At 44.1% G+C, this 16,284-nt stretch overlaps 1 protein-coding gene across 14 annotated transcripts in view; it reads right to left on the bottom strand.

The window, feature by feature from the left end:
- The window catches only part of ptprma (protein tyrosine phosphatase receptor type Ma), a 260,636-nt gene that overhangs the window by 166,731 nt on the left and 77,621 nt on the right, over positions 1-16,284 (bottom strand). For all 14 annotated transcript variants that reach the window (XM_041879910.2, XM_041879912.2, XM_041879922.2 and 11 more), the window contains exon 3: positions 817-1,094. In XM_041879910.2, the coding sequence (XP_041735844.2) occupies positions 817-1,094 (278 nt within the window). The remainder of the gene's footprint in view (positions 1-816; positions 1,095-16,284) is intronic.

Genomic DNA, 16,284 nt, shown 5'->3' with positions numbered 1-16,284 from the left:
TGCAATTACAGAAAGCCCATAATTACTTGCTACATTGCTAATTGGGTATAGAGCTTTGAAGATGACGCCTTTCCATTGTTCATCTGAGAGAGTAATAGGAAGTCACAACTCTCAAGAGAGAGACGCTCCTTCTGCACGGTGCCTCGGTGAAGCAACAGATGCCGGTGATTTCTCTTGGGAAATGTGGAGATGTATTTATCACTCTTTACCATCGGTCTCTCTAGGGAAAACCTCACAGGCGCGTGTAGGATGTGTATAGGATGTAGAGTGTGTGTGACCTTGTGTGGGAGGAAACCAAATATTTGGCGTGAACGGTAATTGCCTCGGTTCGAAATCCACAGCTCTGCAGCCTGACGGCACGATGATGCACACAAAAGGAGTTTAATTTTCAGAGAGGAGGAGAAATATTGGAGCGTGCTAATAGAAAGTGGTTTGACCTCAGGACACCTTGGAGACTGTTTACTGTACTGCCATGGAGCTGCACTGAGAAAACATGGACTCTGTCAGAGTTTAATATTATGCCCTGCTAATGGACAGTGTTTAAAGATGGCTCGCGTGCTGGGAAGATGTCCCGACTTGCAGGGATCTGATGGGTTCTTATCTCCACCCACGTTACCACTTCATCAGTCTGGATGTACAGCCCCCAGAGGAAAATAACACACTGTCTACCGTTTCCTAACTGCCCACAGTACAACAGGACATTGACTTGAACAAAACTTTACATTTCCTGAACAGTAGGGCCCTCACTGACAACTCTACCCCTTGTTCTATGTGCCCCTTTATAGCACCAGCCCCATCTTCTTCATCCCACCTCACCTGGTAGAAGTTGGGCCAGAAGGTGCTGACAGCCAGTTCCACCTGGCGCCAGGTGGGGTAGGCGGGCCCTGAGGCGTTCCACACAGGGATGCCCTGCGGACTGTTGTTCTCCTTGACATAGACATTGAGCTGGCCCGGGTTGGCACCCTCGCGCTGGCCCGCTACGTAGTACTGGAAGATGAGGCAGTGGGTGTCGTTCTCCTTGAGCTGGGGCATAAGCAACTGGGCCTTCTGGCCCGAGAAACGTCCGCTGGTGTTGACCATCATGAAGGCCGAGTCTGGGGGAGCGGAGGGAGCGAGAGAAGAGCAGGGTTAGTCATGAGATGGCCACAGCATGACCTCTACTGAAAATACTAATATCTACAAATGGCATGAATAACTCGACTAGAAATCACATTTATTTAAAGCGGGAATCAGCAGTTGAAACATCGCTTTATCCCATGCCCTTGTTTCGGTAAAAAGCTGAGGGATCGGGCTGGAGAAATGTAACCACTCAAATTCATAGACAGACTTATGGAATCAAAGACTGACCATCCACGATATCAAAATTATAGTTTTAACCATGCTTTGAGGCTATAATGTTTGTTAACTTTTTTTTTTTTTTACAAACATTGGAGTAAAGGAAGCTTATATTTTGGGTTCTGATGGGGTAAGACAGTTGAACGAAGCTCATGAGGAAGTTATATTCTTCAAGAATCAAATGGGTACATATAATTAATTTATAAGTCCAAAAATGAATGCAGCAACTGCAGATCGGCCCTTTAAGATAACAGAGATTCATACGTTTTCAATGAGCATGAGTTACACCCACACGTTCAATTATGACAGTTTAAGTTTCAATATTAATTAGACAGGGCAAGTCATTAGGTGAGGTCATCCAATACCCATAGTTTCTGAATGGCCATGTCATGAACAAACACATTTGACAGCCGACGGTAGGTACAGTACAATAGGTGCTGCTTTCAACGTGTGGCATAATCAGCAGGCTATGTGCTTGTAGAAGATAACTTGACCTGCTGGATTCAGAAACAGGAAATATGACCTCAGCACAGCGAACACGGCACATACTGTATTTTTATAACCATATCCAAGTCTACCACTTAAGTTGATGACAATGAAGGAAGGCTTGGCATTATGACAAGACTAAATCATGGCTAATAAGTTAATACAGTTTGAATCCAAGTGCACAAAGGTGTGAACGGTTTGCTCCAGACAGAATCTTTATTACCATGACAAAAAGGAAACAGGCATGAAGAGAATATAAAGAGGAAGAAAGGACGTCTGCCTCCGTCAGAAGAAAGGACGTCTGCCTCCGTCAGAAGAAAGGACGTCTGCCTCCGTCAGAAGAAAGGACAGTTAATGAATAACCCTGATGTGACATTAAGAGAACCTTGCCCATCCTGGCAACCCTTCCTGACTATTGACTCTTGGTCCTCTGTGGACACAGTCTTGAAAGGCCCCGGTGCACTCCCAGCTCATTTAAAAGGGTATTTTCAACATTTTTTTTTTATGGGCAAAAAGTGAAGCGTGGAGTTTGTTTTACTGCAAAAGCCCCTCGGCAGTTGTTCTGGCTCGTGTACGAGGTGTTCATTATCTATACAGACTGGTTTTCTGGAGCCGAGGTACAAGTCTATATTTATCTCTACAGTACTGTACAGCATTATTTGAAAAATAAGAGTGACATAAAAAAACTAATATTTATACAGGGGCATATCGTGTGGAGTGGAATGACCCACCAACAATGAATTAGAATTCTCATAGAAATTCTCCTCACTAAGTGCGGTATGCCCAAACAGCACTGTGGAAAATCTAAAAGTCTCAAGTGTCACTAATGTATACAGCTCCATTCCATCAATTTCTAGCTTTTTCAGAAACCCTGCTTTTCCCTATTGAGGGCTCAGTCTGTAACATCGCACGTCATGCACTAAAAGCCTAGATGATGGGGATAGTGAAGGATTGGGGGGGGGGGGACCCTGAGTGGAGAAGAGAACAGAGAACGGGGAAGGGGTCACTTCGTCCCTGGCCTTCCTTCCCCACTTCCATTAAAACCTGGAGAACGCGCTGTGCCATGGCAACGTTGAAGTGCTCAGCACATGGGGCTTCAGCCTCTCATTAGTCCATCTGTGCTTAGGTGTTGGCCTTCCGGGGCTAGAGTGCTGAGCGGGAGGAGGAGTGGGAGGAATCGATACGGTCTGGAGGTAGTCTAGGGTACACAAGGGACAAATCCAGTAGGGACCGATGGGCGCCCTTGACACACACCACTTTTGAGGTTGAGGGCCGTTATTGAAAAAGCTCTCCAATTTTCTCATTTTAATTACCAAGGCAGTAGCTTAGACAGTGAAAGGGTTGGCGAAACAAGAAGAGTTTGTATTGAATGGATCTCTGACGTTATTCAAGGCCGGTCATGTTTTCTCGATGATTGGGGTACTACGTTGGGACAAACACCCTCGTTTAGGTATATTTAGTCCACTGTAAAAAGAGCTGTGGCCTTAAACATTCAACCTCTCCCTACTGTTTGCAATGCTCTGACGGATCTGAGGCCTTCAACTTAGAAGGTTAAATTATTTTCAACAAGAGCCATCTACTCAGGTGGTGAACAAAAGAGACGTTCAAGAGCAACCAGAGTTAGTGCTAACAAGCAGATGTACTGCTGTACACAAGTTGTACTGTAGTTGTAGCTCCAACTTGTAGTACAGGAGGAATAAATCAGTCATCCAAGGTGAGTCAGTCCCTAGCGCCAGTGTCATCCGTAGGTTGGCATATGCACGGACTCACTGCCTTCGGAAAGTATTCAGACCCCTTGACTTTTCCAAATGTTGTTAAATTACATCCTTATTCTACAATGGATTTTTTTTAATCCTCAGCGATCTACACACAATGACGAAGCGAAAACAGGTTTTTAGAAATATTTGCAAATGTATTAAAAATAAAACACAGAAATATCTTATTTACATAAGTATTCAGACCCTTTGCTATGAGACTCGAAAATTAAGCTCAGGTGCATCCTGTTTCCATTGATCATCCTTCAGATGTTTCTTCAACTTGATTGGAGTCCACCTGTGGTAAATTCAATTAATTGAACAAGATTTGGAAAGGCACACAACTGTCTATAAAAAGGTCCCACAGTTGACAGTGCATGTCACAGCAAAAACCAAGCCATGGGATCGAAGGAATTGTCTGCAGAGCTCCGAGACAGGATTGTGTCGAGGCACAGATCTGGGCAAGGGTACCAAAACATTTCTGCAGCATTGAAGGTCCCCAAGAACACAGTGCCCTCCATCATTCTAAAAATGGAAGAAGTTTGGAACCACGAAGACTCTTCCTAGAGCTGGCCGCCCGGCCAAACTGAGCAATCGGGGGAGAAGGGTCTTGGTCAGGGAGGTGACCAAGAACCTCATGGTCACTCTGACAGAGCTCTAGAGTTCCTCTGTGGAGATGGGAGAACATTCCAGAAGGACAACCACCTCTGCAGCACTCCACCATTCAGGCCTTTATGGTAGAATGGTCAGACGGAAGCCACTCCTCAGTAAAAGGCACATGACAGCCCGTTTGGAGTTTGCCTAAAGGCACCTAAAGACTGTCAGACCATGAGAAACAAGATTCTCTGGTCTGATGAAACCAAGATTGAACTCTTTGGCCTGAATGCCAAGCGTCACATCTGGAGGAAACCTGGCACCATCCCTACGGTGAAGCATGGTGGTGGCAGCATCAGGCTGTGGGGATGTTTTTCAGCAGCAGGGACTGGGAGACTAGTGAGGATCGAGGCAAAGATGAACAGAGCAAAGTACAGAGAGATCCTTGATGAAAACCTGCTCCAGAGCGCTCAGGACCTCAGACTGGGGCGAAGGTTCACCTTCTAACAGGACAACGACCCTAAGCACACAGCCAAGACAATGCAGGAGTGCCCTCGGGACAAGTCTCTGAATGTCCTAGAGTGGCCCAGCAAGAGCCATTTTAGAATATGGCTGTAACTCAACAAAATGTGGAAAAAGTCAAGGGGTCTGAATACTTTCTGAATGCACTGTAATTACACAGAAAACTACAATCCAATGACTTAACCTCTCTCTCCCTGGCTGTAGTATTAATAAGACAGAGGCTCCCCTCCAGTGTCGTGTCCAGTCTTGTGCATTAAAGTGTACCTTTTCCCACTTACAGTGGGGAAAAAAGTATTTAGTCAGCCACCAATTGTGCAAGTTCTCCCACTTAAAAAGATGAGAGAGGCCTGTAATGTTCATCATAGGTACATGTCAACTATGACAGACAAATTGAGGAAAAAAAATCCAGAAAAACACATTGTAGATTTTTTATGAATTTATTTGCAAATTATGGTGGAAAATAAGTATTTGGTCACCTACAAACAAGCAAGATTTCTGGCTCTCACAGACCTGTAACTTCTTCTTTAAGAGGCTCCTCTGTCCTCCACTCGTTACCTGTATTAATGGCACCTGTTTGAACTTGTTATCAGTATAAAAGACACCTGTCCACAACCTCAAACAGTCACACTCCAAACTCCACTATGGCCAAGACCAAAGAGCTGTCAAAGGACACCAGAAACAAAATTGTAGACCTGCACCAGGCTGGGAAGACTGAATCTGCAATAGGTAAGCAGCTTGGTTTGAAGAAATCAACTGTGGGAGCAATTATTAGGAAATGGAAGACATACAAGACCACTGATAATCTCCCTCGATCTGGGGCTCCACGCAAGATCTCACCCCGTGGGGTCAAAATGATCACAAGAACGGTGAGCAAAAATCACAGAACCACACGGGGGAACCTAGTGAATGACCTGCAGAGAGCTGGGACCAAAGTAACAAAGCCTACCATCAGTAACACACTACGCCGCCAGGGACTCAAATCCTGCAGTGCCAGACGTGTCCCCCTGCTTAAGCCAGTACATGTCCAGGCCCGTCTGAAGTTTGCTAGAGTGCATTTGGATGATCCAGAAGAGGATTGGGAGAATGTCATATGGTCAGATGAAACCAAAATATAACTTTTTGGTAAAAACTCAACTCGTCGTGTTTGGAGGACAAAGAATGCTGAGTTGCATCCAAAGAACACCATACCTACTGTGAAGCATGGGGGTGGAAACATCATGCTTTGGGGCTGTTTTTCTGCAAAGGGACCAGGACGACTGATCCGTGTAAAGGAAAGAATGAATGGGGCCATGTATCGTGAGATTTTGAGTGAAAACCTCCTTCCATCAGCAAGGGCATTGAAGATGAAACGTGGCTGGGTCTTTCAGCATGACAATGATCCCAAACACACCGCCCGGGCAACGAAGGAGTGGCTTCGTAAGAAGCATGTCAAGGTCCTGGAGTGGCCTAGCCAGTCTCCAGATCTCAACCCCATAGAAAATCTTTGGAGGGAGTTGAAAGTCTGTGTTGCCCAGCGACAGCCCCAAAACATCACTGCTCTAGAGGAGATCTGCATGGAGGAATGGGCCAAAATACCAGCAACAGTGTGTGAAAACCTTGTGAAGACTTACAGAAAACGTTTGACCTGTGTCATTGCCAACAAAGGGTATATAACAAAGTATTGAGAAACTTTTGTTATTGACCAAATACTTATTTTCCACCATAATTTGCAAATAAATTCATAAAAAATCCTACAATGTGATTTTCTGGATTTTCTTTTCTCATTTTGTCTGTCATAGTTGACATGTACATATGATGAAGATTACAGGCCTCTCTCATCTTTTTAAGTGGGAGAACTTGCACAATTGGTGGCTGACTAAATCCTTTTTCCCCACTGTAATTCAGATGAAAACGCAGAGCAGGGTGTTACCACCCTGCCCTCTCATTTCCCAGGCAACTCCATTGTTGATCGCCTCTGGCCTGCGGCTCCGAGAGGGGTGATTTGATCATTCATAATCAAAATAATCATGGCATTGTGTCAAGGAGCCCAGACAACTCAGACAGTCTCCGGGATTGTGTTTAAGGTTGATAGAACTTTAGTGGGGTGGCGGTAATCCTTTTTAGAAATGGTGGTTCCCCCACTCCTTTTAAGAGTCTTTAAAACCACTGGGCTCATAGTTGGTATCAACGGCTGTTTAGTCATTTCATGGGAACGAGTCCTCACTGCTCACCAAAAGACCCTTGTAAATCAGTTCAGCTGACGGTACCTACTACTACTACATTCCAGGTGGCTCATATATTCCATGTTTCTTTTACTTGACACACAGAGGTATGATATCTTCTGTTGACAGACACATCTTCCAACACCCAGACCACAACCAAATCCGTTCCCAACCTCATGTTATACTATCAACCTCCAAAGCTCAGATGACACCACTCTGTCCCTACAAAGATACTAGTACATCTGGCGATTACCACGACCAAGCTCCATTCAGAGCACAGGTTCCCACGGCCACCAAATCACCGGTGTCAGCCATTTCTCCCAATTAATTTCATATTCCAAAATTTGAGATAAATATTTTAATGGGATCTTTTATTTCAGCTCATGAAACATGGGACCAACACTTTACATGTTGCGTTTATATTTTTGTTCAGTATAGAAACAGTTTAGGAGACAGTGGTGCAGAGCACCATTTTCTTGGCAGCCGTATCAGAAAAATGCTGCTTCCTCAAGGGAGTGTAGTCTTTCATGACTCATTAGTTAACTTCTAACTCCATCCTTGACATATCTAAACTAGGCCTTTTAATATTGAGTCCTCTCTAATGTGCCTTCAGAGCATAGTGTTTAGCTGAACGTTGGCATCTAGCCAACAGGTATATATGCCTGTCATTAGAATACCTCCTTATTACGTTGCCATGATGGGAAGAACACTTTCCTTCCTTTCCAACTCGCTATCTATATTTGAGTGAGAGGGACACCTTTTATAAGTGGAGGCCTACTCTCTACCTGGTTGCATTGAAACGACTACTAGAAACACCAGAGCACTTTCAAGGGATTCTTAGCCTCTTATTTTCAGAGCTGTCATATTCCAGGAGGAAAAGAAACAGAAGAGACACTGTTACACCATTTGAATTTCAGACAGAAGTTGGTGTGCTATTAGGGAGGCTCAACGTAATATGAAGTAGTGCTGAGTGATTAGTGCTTTTTGAGGTCGGTTCGGTTTTCAATTGATTATGCATTATGAAATGACATTAAAATGAGTTTAGAGCTTTGGTATAGAAATTCCAAAGCCCAAAATAGTTTACATTCAATTGCCAAAACATGAAAAATATTATATCGTCTCTGTCAGCAGGTCCACGTGGTTGAAAAATAGGAAATTACTATAAAATAATCAAATATTTCAGCTGTGTATTTTACTTAGTTTTTATTTGCTGACTTTATTATTTGTAATTCCTTAAAGTCATCATCTCATCATCTCTGCTTAGGCAGTAGCAGCCAGCCAGACCATCATCTCTGCTTAGGCAGTAGCATCCAGCCAGACCATCATCTCTGCTTAGGCAGTAGCAGCCAGCCAGACCATCATCTCTGCTTAGGCAGTAGCAGCCAGCCAGACCATCATCTCTGCTTAGGCAGTAGAAGCCAGCCAGACCATCATCTCTGCTTAGGCAGTAGCAGCCAGCCAGACCATCATCTCTGCTTAGGCAGTAGCAGCCAGCCAGACCATCATCTCTGCTTAGGCAGTAGAAGCCAGCCAGACCATCATCTCTGCTTAGGCAGTAGTAGCCAGCCAGACCATCATCTCTGCTTAGGCAGTAGCAGCCAGCCAGACCATCATCTCTGCTTAGGCAGTAGCAGCCAGCCAGACCATCATCTCTGCTTAGGCAGTAGCAGCCAGCCAGACCATCATCTCTGCTTAGGCAGTAGAAGCCAGCCAGACCATCATCTCTGCTTAGGCAGTAGTAGCCAGCCAGACCATCATCTCTGCTTAGGCAGTAGCAGCCAGCCAGACCATCTAACAAGATCTCTGAGCTCTCCGTCATCCTATTTAGCTAGCCTAGCCTGCACCTAGCTTAGAGGTTAAGAGCGTTGTGCCAGTAACCGAAAGGTCGCTGGTTCTAATCCCCGAGCCGACTAGGTGAAAAATCTGTCGATGTGCCCTTGAGCAAGGCACTTAACCCTAATTGCTCCTGTAAGTCGCTCTGGATAAGAGCGTCTGCTAAATTACCAATTATTATTTATTTACCTAAGTATGTTGCAGAGCTGTCTGACAAAATCATTTTCCTAGTTCTGTAAAGTAGATAAGTCATACTTTCACGAACTCATTGTAGTTTTCTCGTGAATGATTTGATTTCTCTCTAGAGAAATGGCACGTTGGGCTCACAACAACAAAAATACTAAATGGAATAGAGGTAATTGAACTAATGGTGAATTTTAGTTAAACGCTCAGCAGTAATATGAAGTGATACTGGAATATAAAGTGTTCTGGATTTCTCCGTCCCCATGTTTCTTCAATACTATTTAACCTGCAGCACACTGTGCTAATAGCATCTATTTGTAAAAATAAAATAAAAAATAAAGAGGTTGTTTTACTGTTAATAATGTTTATAAGTATTTTGTTACAATAAATTATTCACCCTCTTTATCTCAAGGGGACATGAAATAAATGTCTGACTATACAAGCATATTTTGCTGTTATGTCAACATAACAGTATTGAGGTGTAAAAGTTGCATGAGACCCAAGGTAACACACTTCCGATTTCATTCAACTTTGCATTTGTGTCACTTACAATGAACTATCCATTCATGACTGTAATGTTAAAACCTTGTTTTTGTGCTGTGTGTGTTAGTTATGATATCAGGTATCAGCCTCCTCTAGTGCAAGGTGGTCTGGACCTGAATCCAGTTGCTAAGCTCTCCGATACACTTGAGAGCCTTTAGTGGCACCAAACATGTGAGAAATGTGAAAAAACCTTGGCTTTCTGAAAAGGCAATTACGCCTGCATTGTAACTAATGGAGTTGGCATGGGAAGAACATTACACACCTGGCATGTGCCGTTCCTGTCCCCCCATTAGACTAACAAAACAGTTTTTTCACCCTTGAAAATATAGAAGGCAATCTGTTGTCGATTTGTCTGCTACAAGTATTCTGTCACCCAATCAGCACCTCTACTGGCATCATTTGTAGTGTTGCACTCGAGGATGACACTCGCTAACCGACGCAGCTGAGTTTACCCTTGGTGCTCAAGGGCTGCCGGAGAGACGGGCCTTATTTGTCATGAGATACACCGCAGCAGGTAGAGACCTTGGCGCTTGGCTTCTGAGTGTTCGCCAAGGGTGAAATCACCAGTATGGTAAGAGAGGGAGGACTCTATTGTAGGTGCACTACTTGAACACCTGTCATTACATTATATCGGTATCCTCACCATCTCGCCTGACAGTGTAAATAGTAGGCTAGTTTTTCCTAAGGTCAAGAGGATCAAACTGAACCAGTTTAGTTGGGAACCTAAGAGCCAGAAGCCAAGACTACACGTTTCAGTTTCTTCTGAGTTTTGAAAACCTGACCTGATTTAAAAAGCATCTAACTAACGCAGGAATTCACACAGCGAGTCTCACTTGGGATATAAACACAACTCACACAGCTGTGAGACACATGATCCTCACCACTCGTACCAGTGGTGAAAAACCCCATTAGCTAGCCTAGATTTTCTCCATAGCTTAGCAGTTATTTAACGTATCCCTCTCCACCTTTTACTTAATGTGACCATGCAATGGAGGCTCTGCTTACACTGCGTAATTTGCTAACTATTTTTGAGGCACATTAGGGCCAGATTGTTTCTATGGATTGAGAGAGACAGAGGAGAGGAAGGAGAGACAGACAAGACAGAGGAGAGGAAAGAGAGATAGGAGAGGAGAGCGTGCAAGAAAAAAAGGATTTTTTTTGTTGCAATTTCCAGCTCCCATTATGAGCGTGTATGGACCTCGTCAGATGTCCCCCCCCCCCCCCCCCCCCCCTCCCCCCCCCCCCCCCCCCCCCTCTCTCTCTCTCTCTCTCTCTCTCCTCTCTCTCTCTCTCTCTCTCTCTCTCTCTCTCTCTCTCTCTCTCTCTCTCTCTCTCTCTCTCTCTCTCTCTCTCTCTCTCTCTCTCTCTCTCTCTCTCTCTCTCTCTCCTCTCTCTCTCTCTCTCTCTCTCTCTCTCTCTCTCTCTCTCTCTCTCTCTCTCTCTCTCTCTCTCTCTCTCTCTCTCTCTCTCTCTTAAACGTGTGAGAGAGGATCAGTGCAAGGGGGGGTCTGAGGCAGCAGGAGAGGGGGGCGAGGAGACAATATTGTCAATGCAATTGTCTTGTTGGTTCCACTCCAGCAGAATTTTTAAAGGCGTGTAAACAGCTCCCCGTGAGCCAGCGAGATTGGTAATGAGATTTTTCTACATGGGAGGAGACATCTCTCACTTAGAGCATGGATCAATGCCCCTTCGACTGGGAAAAGGATTAGAAAACTTGTATTTTAATCATTATCGTTTGGCCGTGCGCTGTCATTGGAGGCGCCATGCAATTGCATAAAAAAGAGGGGCGGGGACTGGGAGTAGAGTTTATTCTAATGCAGAGAGGGATCTTGGGAGACAGACAGGCTGAGACAGTTATGTGACAGCTAAACAACTGTCTCATAACTGTCTCAGCCTGTCTGTCTCCCAACTTTAGGAGCTAAGGGAAAGGAAAATGTACTATATGAACTTTATATGGCTTTTTCTTTTTTCCATCAACATTTTAAAGCCTGATCCAGAGATGGCTGGAAAATACATCTAGATGAGCATCTAGAAAAAAAAAAAAAAACTAATTTCAAATCAACTCTAGCGTCACTACTTGACAAAGCATGAGTCATATGGCTGCCATGATGACTTGCCAAAACAAATCCGAGCATACCAGCCTCCCTACAGCCAGATGTCTAGCTATGAAAGGCCCAGATCCTACAAGGCAGACTAATTCAAGGTCTCCATCATCTATTCCAACACACAACTTTAATCTCTACTCTTCATTGACTTTTAGAAGTACACAAATCAATAACAATTCATGGTTTCAAATGATACTCTGCCATGACAAACGAACGCTGCTATAACCTTGCATGCACTCATGCAAACATGTACGTCCACACACGGTTCATTCCCCATGGGATTCCGTTGATGAGCGTATTTGTTTAGAATCAGATAGGTTGTTCTCTTTCCATTTTCCTGTGCAGACTAATGAATGATTGAGGCTGGGGCTCAGGAGCAGAAGCAGGTGCTGCTCTTGTACCCAGGATATGCTGTCTCTCCACTTATTGATTAACCTTCACATGCAAAGTACTTTGTAAATTTAAGTTGGGGCTTATTGGAAATGGGATATGTGTAAGACCCGGTGATGAATAGCCAGAGTGTGTGTGTGTGTGTGGTGTGTGTGTGGGGGGGGGGTCTGATAATTGAGTATTGGCTCCTCGTTTCAATACGAACCACAGTGTAAATACTGTCAAGGAACGCAGACGATTCTCATTGAAAGGCCCTCATGAGGAAAATGATTGACTTGAACTTCACGATCCTAATAACCTTTACTAAGTGGACACCAGAATAGGGAACAACAATGATGCATGTAGAAACTTAGTATGGAATCATCCCGTTCATGAGCTATTCATGCCGAACGAAGGATAGACAGAAAACAGTCCAACCCTTCTTGAATATAATAACCATTCCAGTACAATGTTGCATTTTAAAAATGCAATTAGGAACACGGCAATAACATTACTTGCCTTGCTCTTAAATGGGTTCAATGAAACTGTAAAAAAAACAAAAATCCCAATTACTTTAGCAGGCAATGTATAACAAGGACCTTTCTACAATTGTTATGGTATTTGGAGACACTCAACATCAATACAAAATGAGTATTCGAATCTACCCGCTTAAGTTCATGAAGTAACTAACACGGTGAACAGGAGACCCAACAGCTCCAAGCCAGATGATTAGGCAGCGTCCTCCCTTTTCTCTCTCTCCCTCTTAAGAGAGAGGCCCTGTGGAATTCTGGGAAGGTTGGCTCCCCAGACTGGCAGGTGTCCATGACTTAGGGGCCGCACCGGTGACGCTGGACCGACCAACCATCCAACCTCACAGGTGCCAACCTCACCCTCACAGTGCCAGGTCTACAGCAGCTTTCATTTACAGCCAGGGTTAGGCTATTTGCGACATAGCAAGTCGTCCTCCTGCTATTTTCTGTACCTAAACACTTATATGTAAATGTTTCTTTCTGTTCTTCCTGAAACAACATTTACATACCGAACATGGGCAGCTCCTTTGGACTACATTAGCAGTTTTAATAGGGAAGAAGACCTTGAGATGGTCAGCAGCAGTGTCACTCACTACCCATGCCCAGTGAGCCTACAGCCCCCTCTAATGAACGCAATCACACAGTGACTAAGGACAGCAAAGCCTTTTAAAAATACGCTTTGGGTCGACAGAAGGAAGTATGATCGAGAGCGCTGCATTGATCATGCACAATCGGTCTCTGATGTTGTCTCACAGATTTCCTGCATGTGCAACTACTTTTGCAAATTAGGTTTCAGAGAGTTTAACAATCAAAGAAGATGCAGTGTGCCACAGCAGAAGGAGACACTAATAAATGTGGTATAGACTGTGTTGCTTTCATGTACGATTGCTTATTTGGCTCATTTATGGATCTGGAGCCTCAGTGTTTTAGACCAAACATATTTCAGATTATTTTATTTTGTGATATTGATATTTATTATCTATCCTGTTGCCTAGTCACTTTATCCCTACATACAGTGCGTTCGGAAAGTACTCAGACCCCTTGACTTTTTCCACATTTTGTTACGTTACAGACTTATTCTAAAATTGATTTAATTATGTTTTTTCAGCATCAATCTACACACAATTTAATCTATTTTAGAATGAGGCTGTAACGTAACAACATTTGGAAAAAGTCAAGGGGTCTCAATACTTTCCGAATGCACTGTATATGTACATATCTACCTAAATTACCTCGTACCCGTGCACATTGACTCGGTACTGGTATCCCGTGTATATCACAAAGTTATCATTACTCATCGTGTATTCATTCCTCGTGTTATTATTTTTCTATTATTTCTCTCTGCATTGTTGGGATTTCACTGTTTGTCTACACCTGTTGTTTCTGAGCACGTGACAAATAAAATTAGATTTGACTTTAAACATCCTCCCTGTACAACACAACAATAGTTTAAGACATGTCCTTTTTTCCAAGCACTTCTAGCTTGATAGAAAATAGGCCTCGACCTTGAGGATGTGTAAGGGAGTAATAGCATTAACATATTTCATTTTATCCCACAAATTGGAGGAGCCAAATCGAATCCACTCACTTAGACGACGGTATCTTTTCTAATTACGCAGTCAAAGTATGGAAGACTGTCCATAACTTGCCTTTTACATCTTTCATAATCACCACCCGGACCGGCTCCAATGTCTCCATCTCCTGCTGGAAGCCTTTACCTTTTTACCATGTCTCAATAACTTCATCTATTCCACTAAATACTGCATTAAAAAGAGCTCTCACATAATCTCCCCGGTCTCAACTCATTTAGCTCACAGGGAGTCTAGAGCGAGTGCTAATCAAAGAGCAGAGGTTGGAGGTATTATATATTTTTTTCAATGAGCTTTTTTCAGTAAACGACGGAGGGGCCGGCCGGCCAGTGCGGCATGCTGGATGTAATTTGCCGTAATGACTGCGGCGCTCATTATGGCCGAACGCTGCCAGGTCCTGAACTTGCAGATTATTACTGTGGTTGGATTTCAGCCGGAGAGGACCACTCTTCACACCTCCTGTTCCCCCTCCACACAGCCCTCCCAAACACTCTTCTCCCCCGTCCACCTCGAGCACTCAACTCCGTCCGCTAATATGATTCACGCAGAGGTCGCTCAGAGCGGGGCGAACGAACAACATTTTCCAAATGGGCGACGTGGAGGCCGGGGCAGCAAGCTCTCTCGCCACTCCAGGATTTGTGCCTCTAATTCCTTTCACATTTTAAAGAGGAGGAGTTTCAGCAGGTGCTGTGCACCTCGAGGTTAGTCAGAGTCTTAGCTGAGAACCCACTCCCAGAGAGTCTGTGTTGAGCATGCACTTTCGGGCACAATGTCAAATCAACCCCGACAGAGAACAAAGAAAAATAGTCCGAAAGCAGAGACTTGACAGAAAAGCCTAAATCCTCAACAAGAACCCACTGATTGCTGTGTATTATCAAAACATAGCAAGACTTTTCTGAATCACAATCTCAAGTCTGTAGTTTGGCTATGGTCTCGAAGGATTCAGCCTTTGACACGAACGTAATTAGTCACCACTAACAACACCCAAGGTGCCTACAACATAAGGTGCAGCAGAAACAATGTGGCACCTGCACTGCCAAGTCAGTGACTACGTCAAGGTGACAAATGACACAAATTAGCTCCATTGACCAGTAGTTGTTAATCAGAGTCCATTGTGTACAGGTAGTTTCTTCTCAAGTTGGTCAAGGCTGGTCTTTTAATGGAGTCTTTTTACCCAGGTCTCCAGTAACCCTGGCCGGTGCTTTTGTCTCACACACGTCAACAGCTTCCGTGGATTGTGTGAACGCTCCCCTGACAATGTTTCTGCCATGTTTACCATCTGTTTCCTTAGAAACCAACAGATAGGTCTAGTCAAAATAACATGGGGGGTACAGGGGTTTGGAAGCCTGACACCGAAAAGTAAATTGTGTTCTGATCAGATATGCATTTGCAATAATGGTGTGTCGCAAGTTCTCTATTGCGTGGGCCTTGATGTTCACCCCTTCCCTCCTCTGCCATGGTACAGAAGGGATATTTGCAGATATGATGTGGGAGGTCTTTGCGATAGCAAAGAGCCTGTGTCTTTGTGATCTATAAGAGGTATGCAGCCTTCGCTTCAGGGAACAACTGGTCGACTATTTATGGCTTATTTCCGAAGAACAGAGACCCACAGTTGTAGTGTCTTTCCTCTAGCGCCTCAGAGTTGTCATGGCTTGAGGCTTGCAGCTGATGGCGTGTATCATATAGTTATCAAAGTTTGATTGTGTTATACATAGGTAAAATCAATAGTTATACATCACATTGATCTCGTGGACTGTGGTTTTATAATGCAGATTATCAGTAGGTGAATAATGCATGAAGGTTGTGCCCTTTTTATTGATGGTGCTTCAGGTAGAAGCCAACTGATAATGGAAATTATTATAAAGTTGACTTTGTCCAACACGGCAACGGCGGCCAAAGCAATTTCATTCCCTCTTTCGTAGTGTGAAAGGTTGTCTTTCTCAACTCTTGGCTCTCTCAGCTAGCACAGAGCTACAACACACACTGGGGTCAGTACCACATTCCCAAACTCACTTCGCTTATTCCACCCTTCCCCTGGTGGAAATCTCATCAGTTATTTGTTGATTTGATCCCGGACATCCTTTCTGTATGGCCGGTCCTCGTCTCTCGTATCCTATCTTAATACTAAGACAGGGTAAGTGGATCACTCCTGTGTTCATCTTCCTGAGCTTCAGAGAAGCTTGATCGGACACATTCCTCCATTATACCCCTAGCCTCTCCCACAAACATACAGGCAGGCA

The sequence above is a fragment of the Coregonus clupeaformis genome, chromosome 7 (genome assembly GCF_020615455.1).
Source record: "Coregonus clupeaformis isolate EN_2021a chromosome 7, ASM2061545v1, whole genome shotgun sequence".
NCBI classification, from domain to species: domain Eukaryota; kingdom Metazoa; phylum Chordata; class Actinopteri; order Salmoniformes; family Salmonidae; genus Coregonus; species Coregonus clupeaformis.
Note: the sequence above shows the minus strand (reverse complement) of the source record. Positions and strands in the feature narration are given on the sequence as shown.